At 42.5% G+C, this 13,938-nt stretch overlaps 1 protein-coding gene across 1 annotated transcript in view; it reads left to right on the top strand.

The window, feature by feature from the left end:
* The window catches only part of prdm5 (PR domain containing 5), a 50,481-nt gene that overhangs the window by 20,181 nt on the left and 16,362 nt on the right, over nt 1-13,938 (top strand). Inside the window, exons 12-13 of the mRNA XM_080472668.1 lie at nt 1,942-2,102; nt 5,733-5,826. Coding sequence (XP_080328794.1) covers nt 1,942-2,102; nt 5,733-5,826 — 255 coding nt within the window. The remainder of the gene's footprint in view (nt 1-1,941; nt 2,103-5,732; nt 5,827-13,938) is intronic.

The raw sequence follows: 13,938 nt of genomic DNA, 5'->3' as shown, positions 1-13,938 counted from the left end.
GCACCAGACTGTTTAAAAGAAAATGTCGCTCTTTATTTTTTCTTCACAAAAACGAAAACATTTTTTTTTTACTTTTGGTGTTTAATGGGAATATTACAAATCTAACTGCATCAATGGTTTTATTGGGTCGCCTGAAACAATGAGAAATATAATGGCCAAAAACATGTTCTAGAGCTGCTGTATGTAAAGACATAAATCCAGGGTAATTGGTTCACGTTGAGCACTTTGACACAGCTGAGGATGTGACACCACGACACCGACCCTGTAGATCCTCAGGCAGCTGAATGAGCAGCGATAATAAAAAAGAGAGGCTTTTTACGGTTGTGACAAATAATGTGACTCCTCAGATATCTAATGGTAAAATGTGTTGCTTTACTTTCAACTGAAGTTGGTATTGAATCTCATTCCTTTCACAATAAACAATGAATATGTGTACTGTCAACTCTCCTGTATTTCACCTTTCTGTCCTGTGGTGAGGATTGTCCAGTTTTTCCATCATCTATAATCACTTCACCCAAGTTAATTTCGCAGGGACTTCCCTCTCTGTATCCAAGCAGGACTCACAATTGCCACCTCTGGACAGTTCACAGTCTTCAGTTAATCCAACAAGCATGCCTTATTATCGTCACAAGCAGTTGGAGAACAAGCACACGACACAGGGATTCTCTGGCCCAGAATCAAACCCGGGTATTCTTGCTATGAGGCCACTGTGTCCAGTCTCATTTAAATTCTCCAAACCTCCTGCATGTTGTGGCTGTTCTTAATGAATTTAGTGTGCCTCTTCAGGTTAGTGAGGTTGCAGAAGAGGCTACTACCATGAAATGAATGTCAAATAATCCACATAGAAAACTGCAGATCAGCCTCATGTTACCTGGGAAGGAAAAGCATCGACTCGGTCTCAAGCGGTATTTAGCATAGCATACATAGAACAACCACTGTGGTCATTCTGCACATTTATCTTTTAGATTTACCGCTACTTTTATTTTAACTGATAATTTAAATTGTTGTAACTGAATCTTTCTGCAGGTTTCTGTGTATGACAGGGTTAAAATCTTCCTCACTACTGGAGGCAGCAAAGTGTAACATCAGTGCACGTTGAGTTCAGCCGATGTGCTCCTGTCATGATGTGCAGTACATTTTGTGCTGCGTTTAATTCCAGTCTACAGACCTTGATACAAAACTTATTGTGTGTGTTTGAATGACTGTCTGCTCACTGTAGGCATCATCGGTATTAATTACTGCTTTGTGTGTGTGTGTGTTTGGCCTGATTGAAAACACGGTGAACCTCATGCTCCATTTTATTGAGCTGACCATCATCGGCCTTGGTAACCAGAGAACGAGCACAAGCTTGTAACCACTTGCTCGCTTCGTCGCAGCTCCTCTGTGGAAATTGAATGATCTCCATATAATGGAAACATCTCGTCTTTTAACAATAGGGGCTGTTGTGTGTAAGTGGAGAGCAGAGGCGTGAAGAAAAACATCAGGCTTCATTCTGAACAGCTGAGACGCAACTGTCTGAGTACCGTCTGTCCCACATCTCAGGGCTGTTCAGTGGCATGCCGGTTTTTTTTCCTCCTTGAACTGTAAAAAAAAACCTCCAATAAAACTGAAGTATTTGAGATTCTGAAACAAAACACATGGCGGAGCACTTTGTTTTACTGTTTCCCTCGGGATGTGTCCAGCTACAGATAAATGGTAAAAGATGGCTTTTGTCCAAAATAGGATAAAAGCAAAAAAAAACACAACCAGACCATTTTAGAAAACATTGTCTGAGGTTGTCTGGTGCAATGAAACACTCTCTCTTTGTAGTTTTCTGCCCCCACAATCGCTCTGGTGAAATTGGGTCCGCTCTTGCTGTGCATGATGACTGTGTGTTTAGAGGCGCAATAACAGCGGCCTAGAAAATAATTCTCCAAAATGTTCTTCTGCCTCTTCCTCCAGGTGAGAGGACATTCAAGTGTGACCAGTGTGATGCCACCTTCAAGAGGAAGGACACGCTCAACGTCCACATCCAGGTGGTGCACGACGGCCACAAGAAGTACAAGTGCGACCTGTGCGAGAAGGCCTTTGTCACTCCGTCTGTCCTCAAGAGCCACAAGAAGGTGAATGAAAGGTGCTGCAGGCAGACGGCCTCAATCACACAGTGATTACATGCTTTCTGCCGCCCTGGCTTTTGTACTGAAATTGAGTTTGAACAAAATTGTGTGGTCACATTTGTCATAAATGCACACAGTTCAAGCGGAAAATGACTTATAAAAGATTGCAAAATCATCTTTAGACCGCTACTGAGATTTGAGTCAACTCTTTTATGTAAAGGCGGTGTTGTTGTGGTCAGCACTCTTGCCTTAGTGAGAACACCCTGGTCTGAATCTGGGATGAGACTCAAGAGCTTTTCTGTGTGGAGTTTCTGTTCTACCTGTGCGTTTGTGGGGTTTCTCCAGAGAACGCAGCTTTCCGCCACAATCCAAAGATGTAATCTGTTTTATTGATGACTCTAAATTGTCCATTAGAGTGAATGTGTGACTCACTGTCTGAGTTTGTCCTGCAGAGAACTGAGATCTACCCTGCATTTTGCCAAATATCAGCCTGGATTGGCTTCAACCCCCTGAGACCCCGACTGTGACTCAGCGGGTCGAGTTAAAAGGCAGAAATAGTGAAGGTTTGGTTCTATTTTCCGTCATCAATCTTCAGCCATAAGTAATTCCTCCAGGAGGAGGAGGGAGGTCATCTACTTTACTTTTCCCACTGTATCAACTCTAATTTTAGTCCTCTGCTCTTGAAAGTGATTTAGCTCACTGCGCTAATATCTTGGACGATCAGACTCTGCTCCAGACATCCATCCTGACCGTTGCGGCCCATGAAGGCTTTGGAAATCAGCCCCAAAGTTGATTAGAAATGGCACTTAGTCCATTAGCTCTGCAGGGTTTCAGAACTCTGAGCAGATCTCGCTGCAGATTACGAGCCTCAAATCTGAAAATGTCCGGTGTGGTTATGAATCATGATGGAAACCAAACAGCTTCTTGGCACGCGGCAAAAGAAAGCGTCTTGTAGGTTGTCTCAGAACAGTAGGGCTGAAGACAGGCATGCTGAACTGTCTCACCGCCGACCGTGTCTGCAGGCTGCTGCGAGAGCCGGCACAGATCAAAGGCAGGTCGCCGTGGAAACAACATCTCTGGGTCTGCGTTCACTTCGGCTTCGGGCCGCGGTGTTGTCTAATTCACACTTTGATAGAGCGCAACTGTTGAAGCAAACTTTTAATCACATAGTCCCAGTTGAGTATCACGGCCAAGTTGCAACTGGAGATCTGTGTCAGAATTCACACAAGTGATGGAAATTGAAATATGAAGGATGAGTATCGGCTTTCTTTGATCAGTGTACGAGTCTGTCTCCTTCATTACACTTCTATACAAATCTATAGGAAACAACTGTGATGGTCGAACAGTGCTAAACTTCATATATAAATTTATATAAAGTTTCTCAGAGACTTGTTTCAATTATTTTTTTGAATGAATGAATTTAGAAAACTCCTGCTTAACCCTCCCTGTGATCGGTAAAGTTTAATGTACTGAATGACTGATAATTCACACTTTAACTTATTGTTTGGTCCAGAGCACTGAAATGACGGGGACATCAGTGTACTGCAGTACATGTTGACATCTTGGCTCTTTTTAGTTAAATACTGCTTCCTCCTCGAATGCGTCGGTGTCTCTTCTCTGGGCGGAACCGGATGTAGCCTGCGAGAGCTTTAATGACTTGACTTGTTTTGACATGTACATATGTCATGTAAATTGGAGTTTAGCTGCTATAAAAGTATTACTGATCTCTTTTTGTAATTTTGACTGTATTTTACTGGTGTCTCACATTTTTTCTGACTAAACTGCTTCGACGCAGTGTGGTTTATTAAAGTAAGATACCGTGTTTCTCGGGAGCTATGCGTTATGTTTTGGCTTGCCCCAGGCAACAAACAAATAAATCAAGTGAGGGTGCAGTTTTAATCGCTGTGCTTGTAATGGAAAGAGGTAACAATTATCTCACCTGCATTTGATGGAAGTTCAACAAAACACAAAACAGGTTTTGAGCTTTTCGACGACACTAAATAAGCTGCGGAGTGAGGAGCATCTTCACAGCTTTGCAACCACACTTTTTATTCTTTTGTACAGAACAGATCTATGATTTTGTGCATCAGATGTGATTGTGCGTCAGAGGGGTTGTTTATGGCGGGACGGGCTGGAGTCATTCTGGGAGTGCTCTTGTGTTACATTAAATGCTTTCTCCTCAGTCAGTCAATAAGCAGCCTGGACTCGTGATATACGAGATTGTGTGTGTGTGTGTGTGTGTGTGTGTGTGTGTGTGTGTGTGTGTGTGTGTGTGTGTGTGTGTGTGTGTGTGTGTGTGTGTGTGTGTGTGTGTGTGTGTGTGTGTGTGTGTCAGCACCAGCATGTATGTGCATGCATTGTATGTTTTGCACATGATCACTTGCCTCTGTCAGTGTGGGACTGGAAGAATGTACGCCTCAATGAAAATTGCCGGGTTTGCCTTTGGAGTAATAACAGATGCACAGATCATTTGTATGTGAACTAAGTTTCAGTAAAGACCTGCAACCCCCCCCCCCCCCCCCCCCCCCAACAATAAATTCCACTCGGATGCTTTGGAAAGTGATGTTTCCATGTGAACTGTTCCTTCTGGCTGTGTTGTTTGTGAAGGTAGAATATCAGTGACGATTTCTCCGTCCAACACTTTACATGCTGAATGCTGCAGCTTTGCTCCATCTGGGGCTCGAGTGTTGAAATAGGTTAGAGCCCGATCGTGTGTGAGCGAGCGATGGTCTGTAAACATGCACGTGTGCGTGAGTTTGGACGGAGCCTTTGTAACGAAACACCCGAGGTGTCAGAGGGACACAGTGGAGTGATGGTGCGAAGGATGGGGGGCCCAGAGAGGAGGTGTTCCTGTATTGTTGTACTGCTGTTGAAACTGTCGCTCTGAGTTGGAGCCTTTCACGATTATGCTCAGAGAATTCACAACAGGCAGGGGGAAGGAATTCAGAGTACATTTCAACAAGGATTGAGGGAAGTAGAGGAGTGAGTTGTGGGAAAGGTAGAGGAGGGAGGTCGTACACCATTTCCACATGTTTCAGCCGGTTTTCATGTGCTGGCCGTATGGCGCTCAGGACTGTGCGCTGCAAGGAGGTAAGGGGAGAGGAAGAGGAGGGAGGACATGGAGGTAGAGGAGATGAATGCATACGTGCACTCTGGCCTTTAGGTCTCTTGGGCTCTGGACACTTGCAAATCTGCAAGCTCTGTGTTCTTTGATCGTGCCTTGAGGGGCTGCTCTCAGGGTCCACTGTCAGCAAACATGTGCATCTCCATTCCCTGAGTAGCCCACTGCTCACCGCTGGGATCTGGGGGCTGAAATGTTGTTTACTCTTGACCCAACCACACAGTTCAGTTCAGAACATGGCAGAGGAAAGTAAATTCTGGGGTTGCTTTGACTAAAGAAATAACAAACCACCGAAAATGTGATTACGCCGGACGCATAGTTCCACAAAGAGGCCGAATTGTCTTCCTGATGGGTATCTGATGAGTACAAGTTCTGACAGTGAAAGTCAGCTATCACAGGAGATCACATTTTACTTTGTAATGTAGGAAGGATGTGTGGATGAATGTTACGAATGTTTTCCCTAACCTCCACCATATGTGCTTTTTTTCTTTTTTTTTTAATCATTTGTCGGCCAGACACACACCGGGGAGAAGGAGAAGATCTGCCCCTACTGTGGACAAAAGTTTGCCAGCAACGGCACGCTCCGGGTCCACATCCGCAGCCACACAGGTCAGTGGGCCGCCGCTTGGTTAAATCAACCGGGCTTCAGATGCTGTTAGCGTCACCCGCAGCACCAAGCTGAAGCATCAGAGAGGTTTCACCTCGGCTTTTTCATTTATTTGAAATGCATAATAATTTATAACTACAACTGTAATTCTTTTACATAAAATGCAAGATTATCAAACTATACTGCAAAAAAAAATCTAACAACAAAAAAACTAAACAGAGAAGGTGAACAGACAAACCACCGGATTTTACTCAATTGAGATAACTTCTAAAATGAACTGGATTGATTCAAGTGATTAGAAAGATAGATATAGAATGAATTAAAGAATAAACAGATTTAGGAGCAGAGAAGTTGAGGGATTTTATAAAGATACTGTCGAATGCAACGAGTCCACTATTAAAGTCTTCATCATTTATTCATGAACAATGGGTGGATTACACTGCTTTACTGCTGATTGAGTTTCTAATTCACTGACGTTTCTTTGGTATAAACTCAAGTCAACTACTCAGGTTTCCATCTCTTCATCTTAGTTAACTTGTGTGTGGACGTCTGGCTGACCATTAGAAAGCATTATCATCATTATTATTGAACAGTAGTGAAAGTGACTGAGGACAGACGCAATGCCAACTTGTGAGGACGATGTGAAATTCACCTTTGCTGTTTAATTGTGACAAAAATAAGCAAAGTGTCACAAGAAGCGTGGCTCAGATCTGATATGTTCAAGATGATTATGTCACATCCACCTCTGTCTGGTGCTTTGCTGAGGTCTGCATTACAACAGCACACAGGGAACATGCTGCATGTGATGGGTGGACACCAGACCCGGGTGAAGCGTATCACAGGAAGAACAAACCAGCTGCAGTTGCTGGACATTGTTGTTAACAAGGTGTTCAAATGCTTCATCTCACTTCCACTGGATGGTATGGAGGAGTATTAGGACCACTCATGAGGAAAAAAAATGATAGGAGCGAGATTTTGTTGAAAAAGTAAAAATACAATGTCAATAATAAAGTGAAAACATCTCCTCAGGTCCATCCCTCGTCATGCGCCCAAATACTCTCAATAAATCTAACTTTAGAAAGTTCTTCACTACTTTTTCTTTTTTTTTTTTACAAAGGATTTCCTTGTTTTCTAATAACCTATTATAGCCTAGGTTGTCCCAAAAATCTAGTAAAGGTCCAGGTAATGTTCATGGTGGTCCAGTGGTAGAACTCACCTGCCCTGCAGGAGGCCGGGGTTCCATTCCCGCCCAGTGCAACAGATTTTTCATAAAATCATTCTTATATGTTTAGTTCATTTTAAAGATGCAGTTTTCTTTATTCTTTTTGTGTGTTGGTCGGCTGCCCCACAGTGGCTGGTCAACCTTTTCGGTGAGCGCTCAAGCACCGGAGATCCTGAGCCTGTCTCCCTGATACTCCCTAAAACGTCAGTGACAGAGCGGCACGCTGCACAGTCTCTTCCAAGTCCTAATACTGAGACCGACACTGCTGCTTAAGAGCTAAGAAAGAAAAATAAACTCTTTGTCACTAAACCTATTCTGAAGTAAAGCGTCACCAAACTGCCTGCAAGGCTTTTTGGAGACGCAGTCGCATCCGCTGGCGATTTAAACTTTTTTCTCCAAGTGCATATTAGAAAAAACTCTCTCATACTGTTCAGTAGGAGGGCAGTGAGGATGAGTCACTGTGGGAGGGGCAGGTGGTACCAGAGCAATAAATAAAAGGATGTAACAAGAATTCTAAACCGGGTCGTTTTACGATCGGCATGATTCTATATTTGGACCGTTACAGTACTTTCACTGCTTAGAATACTGAGTTTACCCTGTCAGCCTTAACTACATGTATTAAGTGAGACAGCGGGGTTTTATTTTATTTTATTTTTTCTGTAAATCTTTTGTCGATAAATGAAGTACATCTACAAGATCATCACCATTGTCACCCAGGAACCAATCCAGCTCCGCTCGTTGTTTTCTTGCTCTGACTTTGATGTTTTGGGGCTTTTAAGTTCCAATGTGGAAACAAGAGCAGCACTTGAAAAAGGCATGCTGTGTTTGTATTATCAGAGTGTATAAATTACACCCTGACAGCTGTTCACAATCTGTATGTGGAAGTTATTGGTGGAATAATAAAAAAGATTTTAACTCATCAAAGTGACAGTAAATAGGCTGCAGCTGAGAGTTAGTTTATTACCTTATTTACCAGGATCATCAGTTGAACTTTTGCTAGAAATATACAGGCAGTGATTATTATACAAATAGTTCCAAACTTTCATCAACTGAATAAGCTGCTCCTATGAACACACATATGAAAATTGTTTTCTTGTTTATTCCCACATAAGTACTCTGTTGTCACACCACCGTGCTTGTGATTACCACAGGCATTTTATTTTAAATGTCTTACTGTTGTGGTTTCCCGAACTGGTTTGAAACCTGGAGGAACTGATTTTATATTGTTAACCGTCAATGATTAAGGACAAATATCAAACGGTTTCTTGTTAACTGAGTACGTTGTTGTGGTTAATAGCCAAGGTTACTGTGATGTTATTTTTTCACCTCATTCTACTTATTCCACATAATTAATTTCTTCTTTTTTAGCAGTATGTTTTCTCATGCAATGTTTTCAAAACAACTAAACAATCTATGTTCCTGCATAGAACACGGTGCACTTACTACCTTTCGTAACCTTCCCCAGCAGACATCAGTGCATGAACTCGAACACCCTCAACTTTACTGGTTACTGCATACACAGGGTTAGGGTTAGAAATATAACCTGTACAACCCTGTAGAAATATAGTTTCATAGCAGATTCAAATGTAAATAATACTGCTGAGACAAACTAGTAACAAACGAGTAATATCTGTCAGATTCTAGCGAGTGTTTTCAGGGACTCTCCCGTTTCTGCCACATAATCAAGAGTAAAGTGTGACCAGCTACTCATGAGTCACATCCCAAAACACCATCTTCACACCATCCTCCCTGCACAGATCGAGCAATAGGCCCAAAGGAGAGGAAGGAGCGTGTCTTAATGTCTTAATGTCTTAATGTTAGGACATGGCATCATTTTGCAGCAGCAGTCCTGCAACACCATGAAAATAGAGCCGTGGATGTTCATTAAACTGCTTTAAACTGGAAAGCTACACATTCCTGTGTGTTTCCTTACCAACAGACTGGTGCAGAGACCTGGCATGGACACACACACACACACACACACACACACACACACACACACACACACACACACACACACACACACACACACACACACACACACACACACACACACACACACACACACACACACTTTTGGATTCACTCCCTGTTTCTTATTCTTTGGTTTTTTTTGCCTCCCTCTGGCTGTCACCCACTTTTCCCCCACTTACACATCATCTCTACTGTCTTGTCTGTTTCTTGTGTGTGCCGCTAACTAGAAGTAGTTTATCGGCCTTATTAGGTGAACTCACAGACGATTCCTCAGCTCCTCCCTTTATGCACCTTTGACTCTTCTTCCAGTGAACCTGACTTCCTGATGGAGCACTTTCTCTCCAGCGGTCTACAAGATTAGAGTGTCAAATCGTACGGACATCTGACTGTTGGTCCACTGACAAGCCGACCACACTCTGTCAACAGACCCCTTTGTATCTGTGTGTGCGCGAGCTGTGTGTGCCCATGTTTGTGTACATGTGTCTGTTTGAAGGACAAACCAGCAGAAAGAGGGTGGGGGTGGGGTTGAGGGGCGATATGCCGGTGTGGTCCGCAAGCCCAGTCTGATTGTATTTATATAGAATAAACAAAAGAGAGGAATGCTGGGGGAGGGGTGGGAGCCGAAGGGACACCTAAAAGAAAGAAAGAAGCAAAGAGAGAAAAGACCACTCCAAGAAAGCATCCAGCCGGATGACCCTTGACCCTGACTGGCTGTAAATCTGTCGCCTCATTCTATAGGCTGTGGGGTTTTTTGTTTGTTGTGTTTCTGTGTGTTTCTGTGTGTGTGTGTGTGTGTGTGTGTGTGTGTGTGTGTGTGTGTGTGTGTGTGTGTGTGTGTGTGTGTGTGTGTGTGTGTGTGTGTGTGTGTGTGTGTGTGTGTGTGTGTGTGTGTGTGTGTGTGTGTGTTGGTGTAAGCTGTGAGCTGTGAGCCGTTCCCTGACTGACAATCCCGAGGAGATTCATCACAAACGTTGAGGGTTTATTTCACGTGGCTCATGTAACTCATCCTCATGTCAGTAGATCACTGACATCATAAAGGGACAGTGGAGATGAAGGTGAAATCTTCAGGACGTTGTCTATTTCAGTCGTGGATCTCTTAAAGACGACCACCAGCTGAGTCGGAGGCCTTTAAAACGGCAGTTTCTCCAGTTTGCGGACAGGAAAGCTTGACCTTGTTTGTCTTCCTGCTTCACAGGAACAAGTCAGCATTGATTATTTACCTGTTAAACACAGACGACTTTGTGGGGATTCCTCAGAGATTTCCTTTCCTCATCATTTTCCAGACAAACACTGGAGCTCTATGAGGGGAAATGGTGAGAAAGGCGTGAAACAGGTTAAAAAGTATTTGACAGAAAAGCAACTGGATTAGCTGAGAAGTTATGTACTGTATATTTGCCCTGAACTGGGTTTCAATTGAATCTGGTCAGAACATCATGTTAAGCTCAAACAAATTAGCTTTAGTGCCACAGAGGCGTGCGTCTTCACTGAGAGCTGCCTTTATGAGATCACAAACAGCCCATAAAGCTCGGGCTGTCAGAAAGCTGGACGGGGACGTGGTGGAGCTCAGCAGACATGATGGATGTTTCTATCATTTTCAGAACGATTCCTCTTGGCCCCGCCATGGAGCGAATATGATCTTCTCAACTTCAGAGCTTGGTGAGAGCACATTTTCCCACCATGTGTGCCACGACGTGGTGAATAAGCGGAGTGGGGCCATTAAAATTATTTGTGCCAAGGGAAATGTTGACAAAAGCCAGCGACTGGCTGTCACACTGACATCATAGGACGTGTCATGTTGGCAGCAGCCGCCAGAGAAAGCCCCTGCATTACAACAAACTGCTGTTTGCATTTCAGCGCTTATAGAAATAAGCTTCAACGTGTACAGTACTACTGTATTCACTGTCAATTTATTAGGCAGTCTCAGGAAAATGAAAGGGAAACAACTTTCCTCTTCATGAGACCTGGGCATTCAGTCCGTTGGTTGTCTTTGACCATCCAGCGAAGGGTCATGAAAGAATTTTGAATCAGATGAAGATGTTTGTATGTGGTGTGGTGAATACAACTGCTTTGCTTATATTCTCTAATAGCAGTTTTATTGTTCCGGTGTACCTCACTGTACCTCATCATATACTGACAGCTACTCTTTGAAATGTTTGAATTATACTAAACATAAATAAACAACGAAATACAGGAAACTGATGCAGAAAAGGAACATTATCAAGAGTGGCTCAGTGGTAGAGTCGGTCCTCCAATAACCGGAGGGTTGGTGGTTGAAATCCCACTCTAGCCAAGTCATTGTCATTGTGTCTTTGGGCAAGGCACTTTACCCACATTGCCTCGTATGGTGGTTGGAGGGGCTGATGGTGCGAAATGGCAGCCCCAGGGCAGCTGTGGCTCCAACGCAGCTTACCGCCACCGGTGGGATGGTGTGAATGAATAATGGTCTCTGTACGCGCTTTGAGGCAGCTTGACAAAAAGCGCTATATAAATCCTAGCTATTATTATTATTAGCTATTCTGTGAGGCTCAGAAACTTCTGTACCTTTTAAATCTTTATAAAAGAATAGTGTGTAGCCTGACTGTCATGTTTTAGATTTGATGTTAGGTGTGAATCATTGAGATTGTCTTTACGCCCTGCTTAATATATATATATATATATATATATATATATATATATATATATATATATATATATATATATTCCCTGGGTGTATCTGGAACCCCAGTCTTACTGATTACTGAGTGATGTGTTCAAACACACTGATTTCATGACATAATGCCATTTACAGCCGGCACTAGGATTTGTAGCAATGATTCACTATAAAACGACTATATAAAAATGACATTCTTACCTTCACACAATCATTAATCTCAGTATCTATTTTTTTCAGTTACTTGTTACTGCAAGTAGTTAAAACGAGAAAATAATGTCAACCACATTTTTCATTGTTGTCTTTTCAGTTATGAGCACTGATCCAGTCCACATTCTCCCTGCTCAGTAAAACACACCCTGAGTTTGCATGTTCTCACATGTGTCTTTATTTCTGTTTTGAGAGATTATTGTTTGATTATGCTCTGCAGTCATGGGTCTGTTTTCTGGACTTCTGGTTCAATGGTCTTCCAAATGTTTTGAAGTCCTCCAATGAATAAAAGATGCTTCCTGGAAAGGAGCATGTGTTCATCAAATTCAAATTAAGCTGAAGAGAAATGTTACGTGGATTCACTCAGCATGTTGAACAGAACATTCTGCTCTTGCCGGAGTTATTAACAGGCTTCAGCGGTATAATGGATTTGGGAGTCTGTCAGTGAATTTTCATCCTACCTGTTTAGAAACACGTCCAGATTACATCACATTCTATTCTATCCTTACATGTTATGCAAGTAACTGAAAATGTGTAGTTTCATAAAGTTTCAAGCTTCTTCTGTAGGTTCACTACTGGACTCGCAACTAGTACTGGTGTTATATTCAGCTGTCCCTTTCATTTACGTTAGTATTAATAATATGCACGTTATCTCCAGAGTGTTGCTCTGATACAGAACTGTAGTCAGTGAGGTGAGGTGGAGAACGATTTGCAATAATCGGAATGTTCTTAAAACAAATGGATATATGTACCAATGACAATGAGAAACATTAGCCACAGAAAAGCTGCTGGAAAATACAAACATGTAGACAGAAGCGGATAAAGATAGAAACTCTCCTAAAGGTAAGTTAATGTACTGTGGATACAGGATGGAATGTTATTTACAGTCTTTGAAGTGGCACAAAGAATTTTCCCCTTCAGTAGAAAGAATAACAAAAGCTAATTGACACATACTATTTACATATTCTTAGTACTTACTGACATGTTACACCTAAAATTGACGTTAGAGTAACACATTACTTTATGATTTCTTATTCACAGGCTGTGGTTTATACCTGCATCAACAAACTACCAGCTGTAAAGTAATCATTCATGTAAAACCATCTTTATGTTATGAGCAGCTTGTATACACTCAATGGCATACGTAGAGGTCTAACCTCAGTGACTAACCTTCCTACGATGTAGAGGGAGGAGCGTTTGGTTGTATATTTAATATGTTGGGATTGCTCTGAGATCTGCTTCCATGATCTGAACATTTATGTTGCAGTGGTGTGCTACATGCAGTGTTATAACATCAGCGAATCATTGCCATGGTAATTTTTAAACATTTTTATAATCATACTCATGCCCTCTGCCAAAATACTAATATTCTCTGTTATTTATTTTACACTGGCTGCAGTCGAGTCCCTGTGGCATCGGAGAAGAAAGCCTCTGTTCTTTGAGTAAATTCAGTACCTAATGTTTTCAGCTCACTTTAGGCACACCACTGACACTGCACAGAGGTTATTCATTGTCTCAATATCAGTTTCATTTGTTGTGGTAATTATATACAGCCACATTTAGATGTTTTCTAAAGCAACGCACTGCAGCTTTATGTGATCTCACGACACAACAGCTGCCCCCAAACTGACATCTGGCAGAACTCTGGGATCACTGAACCTATTTACGTACAGATGACTTTGTTTGTCTTGACTGTGGTCATGGTTACAATCTTGTAAAGCAAAATCACCGCGTGGTGAATTATTGTGTGTCTCCATGATGAATTGGGCATCGCCATAGCAGACTTAGCTCTTTTTAGGGGGCCGGCTTTGGGTTGTGGACTGGGGTTGAGACGTGTCGGGCTCCGATCAGCTGCATGTGTGGCGAGGCTCGGATGTGGATCTGTGATAGAAGCAACTGTCACACAGGCCAGTTTAAGTGAATTGTTTGAGGAAGTGGAGAAATCTACTGAGACCCCGTCTGTAATGGAAAGGTCAAGTGTAAAAGTTGTTGGGCGTTTCTACGGCTCATCAAAGGGGATCTCTTATCATCTTTAACACACTGATATCACGTTACCTC

Source organism: Lipophrys pholis, assembly GCF_963383615.2.
Source record: "Lipophrys pholis genome assembly, chromosome: 10".
Classification (NCBI taxonomy): Eukaryota; Metazoa; Chordata; class Actinopteri; order Blenniiformes; family Blenniidae; genus Lipophrys; species Lipophrys pholis.
The sequence above is the reverse complement of the archived record's forward strand: the minus strand, read 5'-3'. Positions and strand labels throughout refer to the sequence as shown.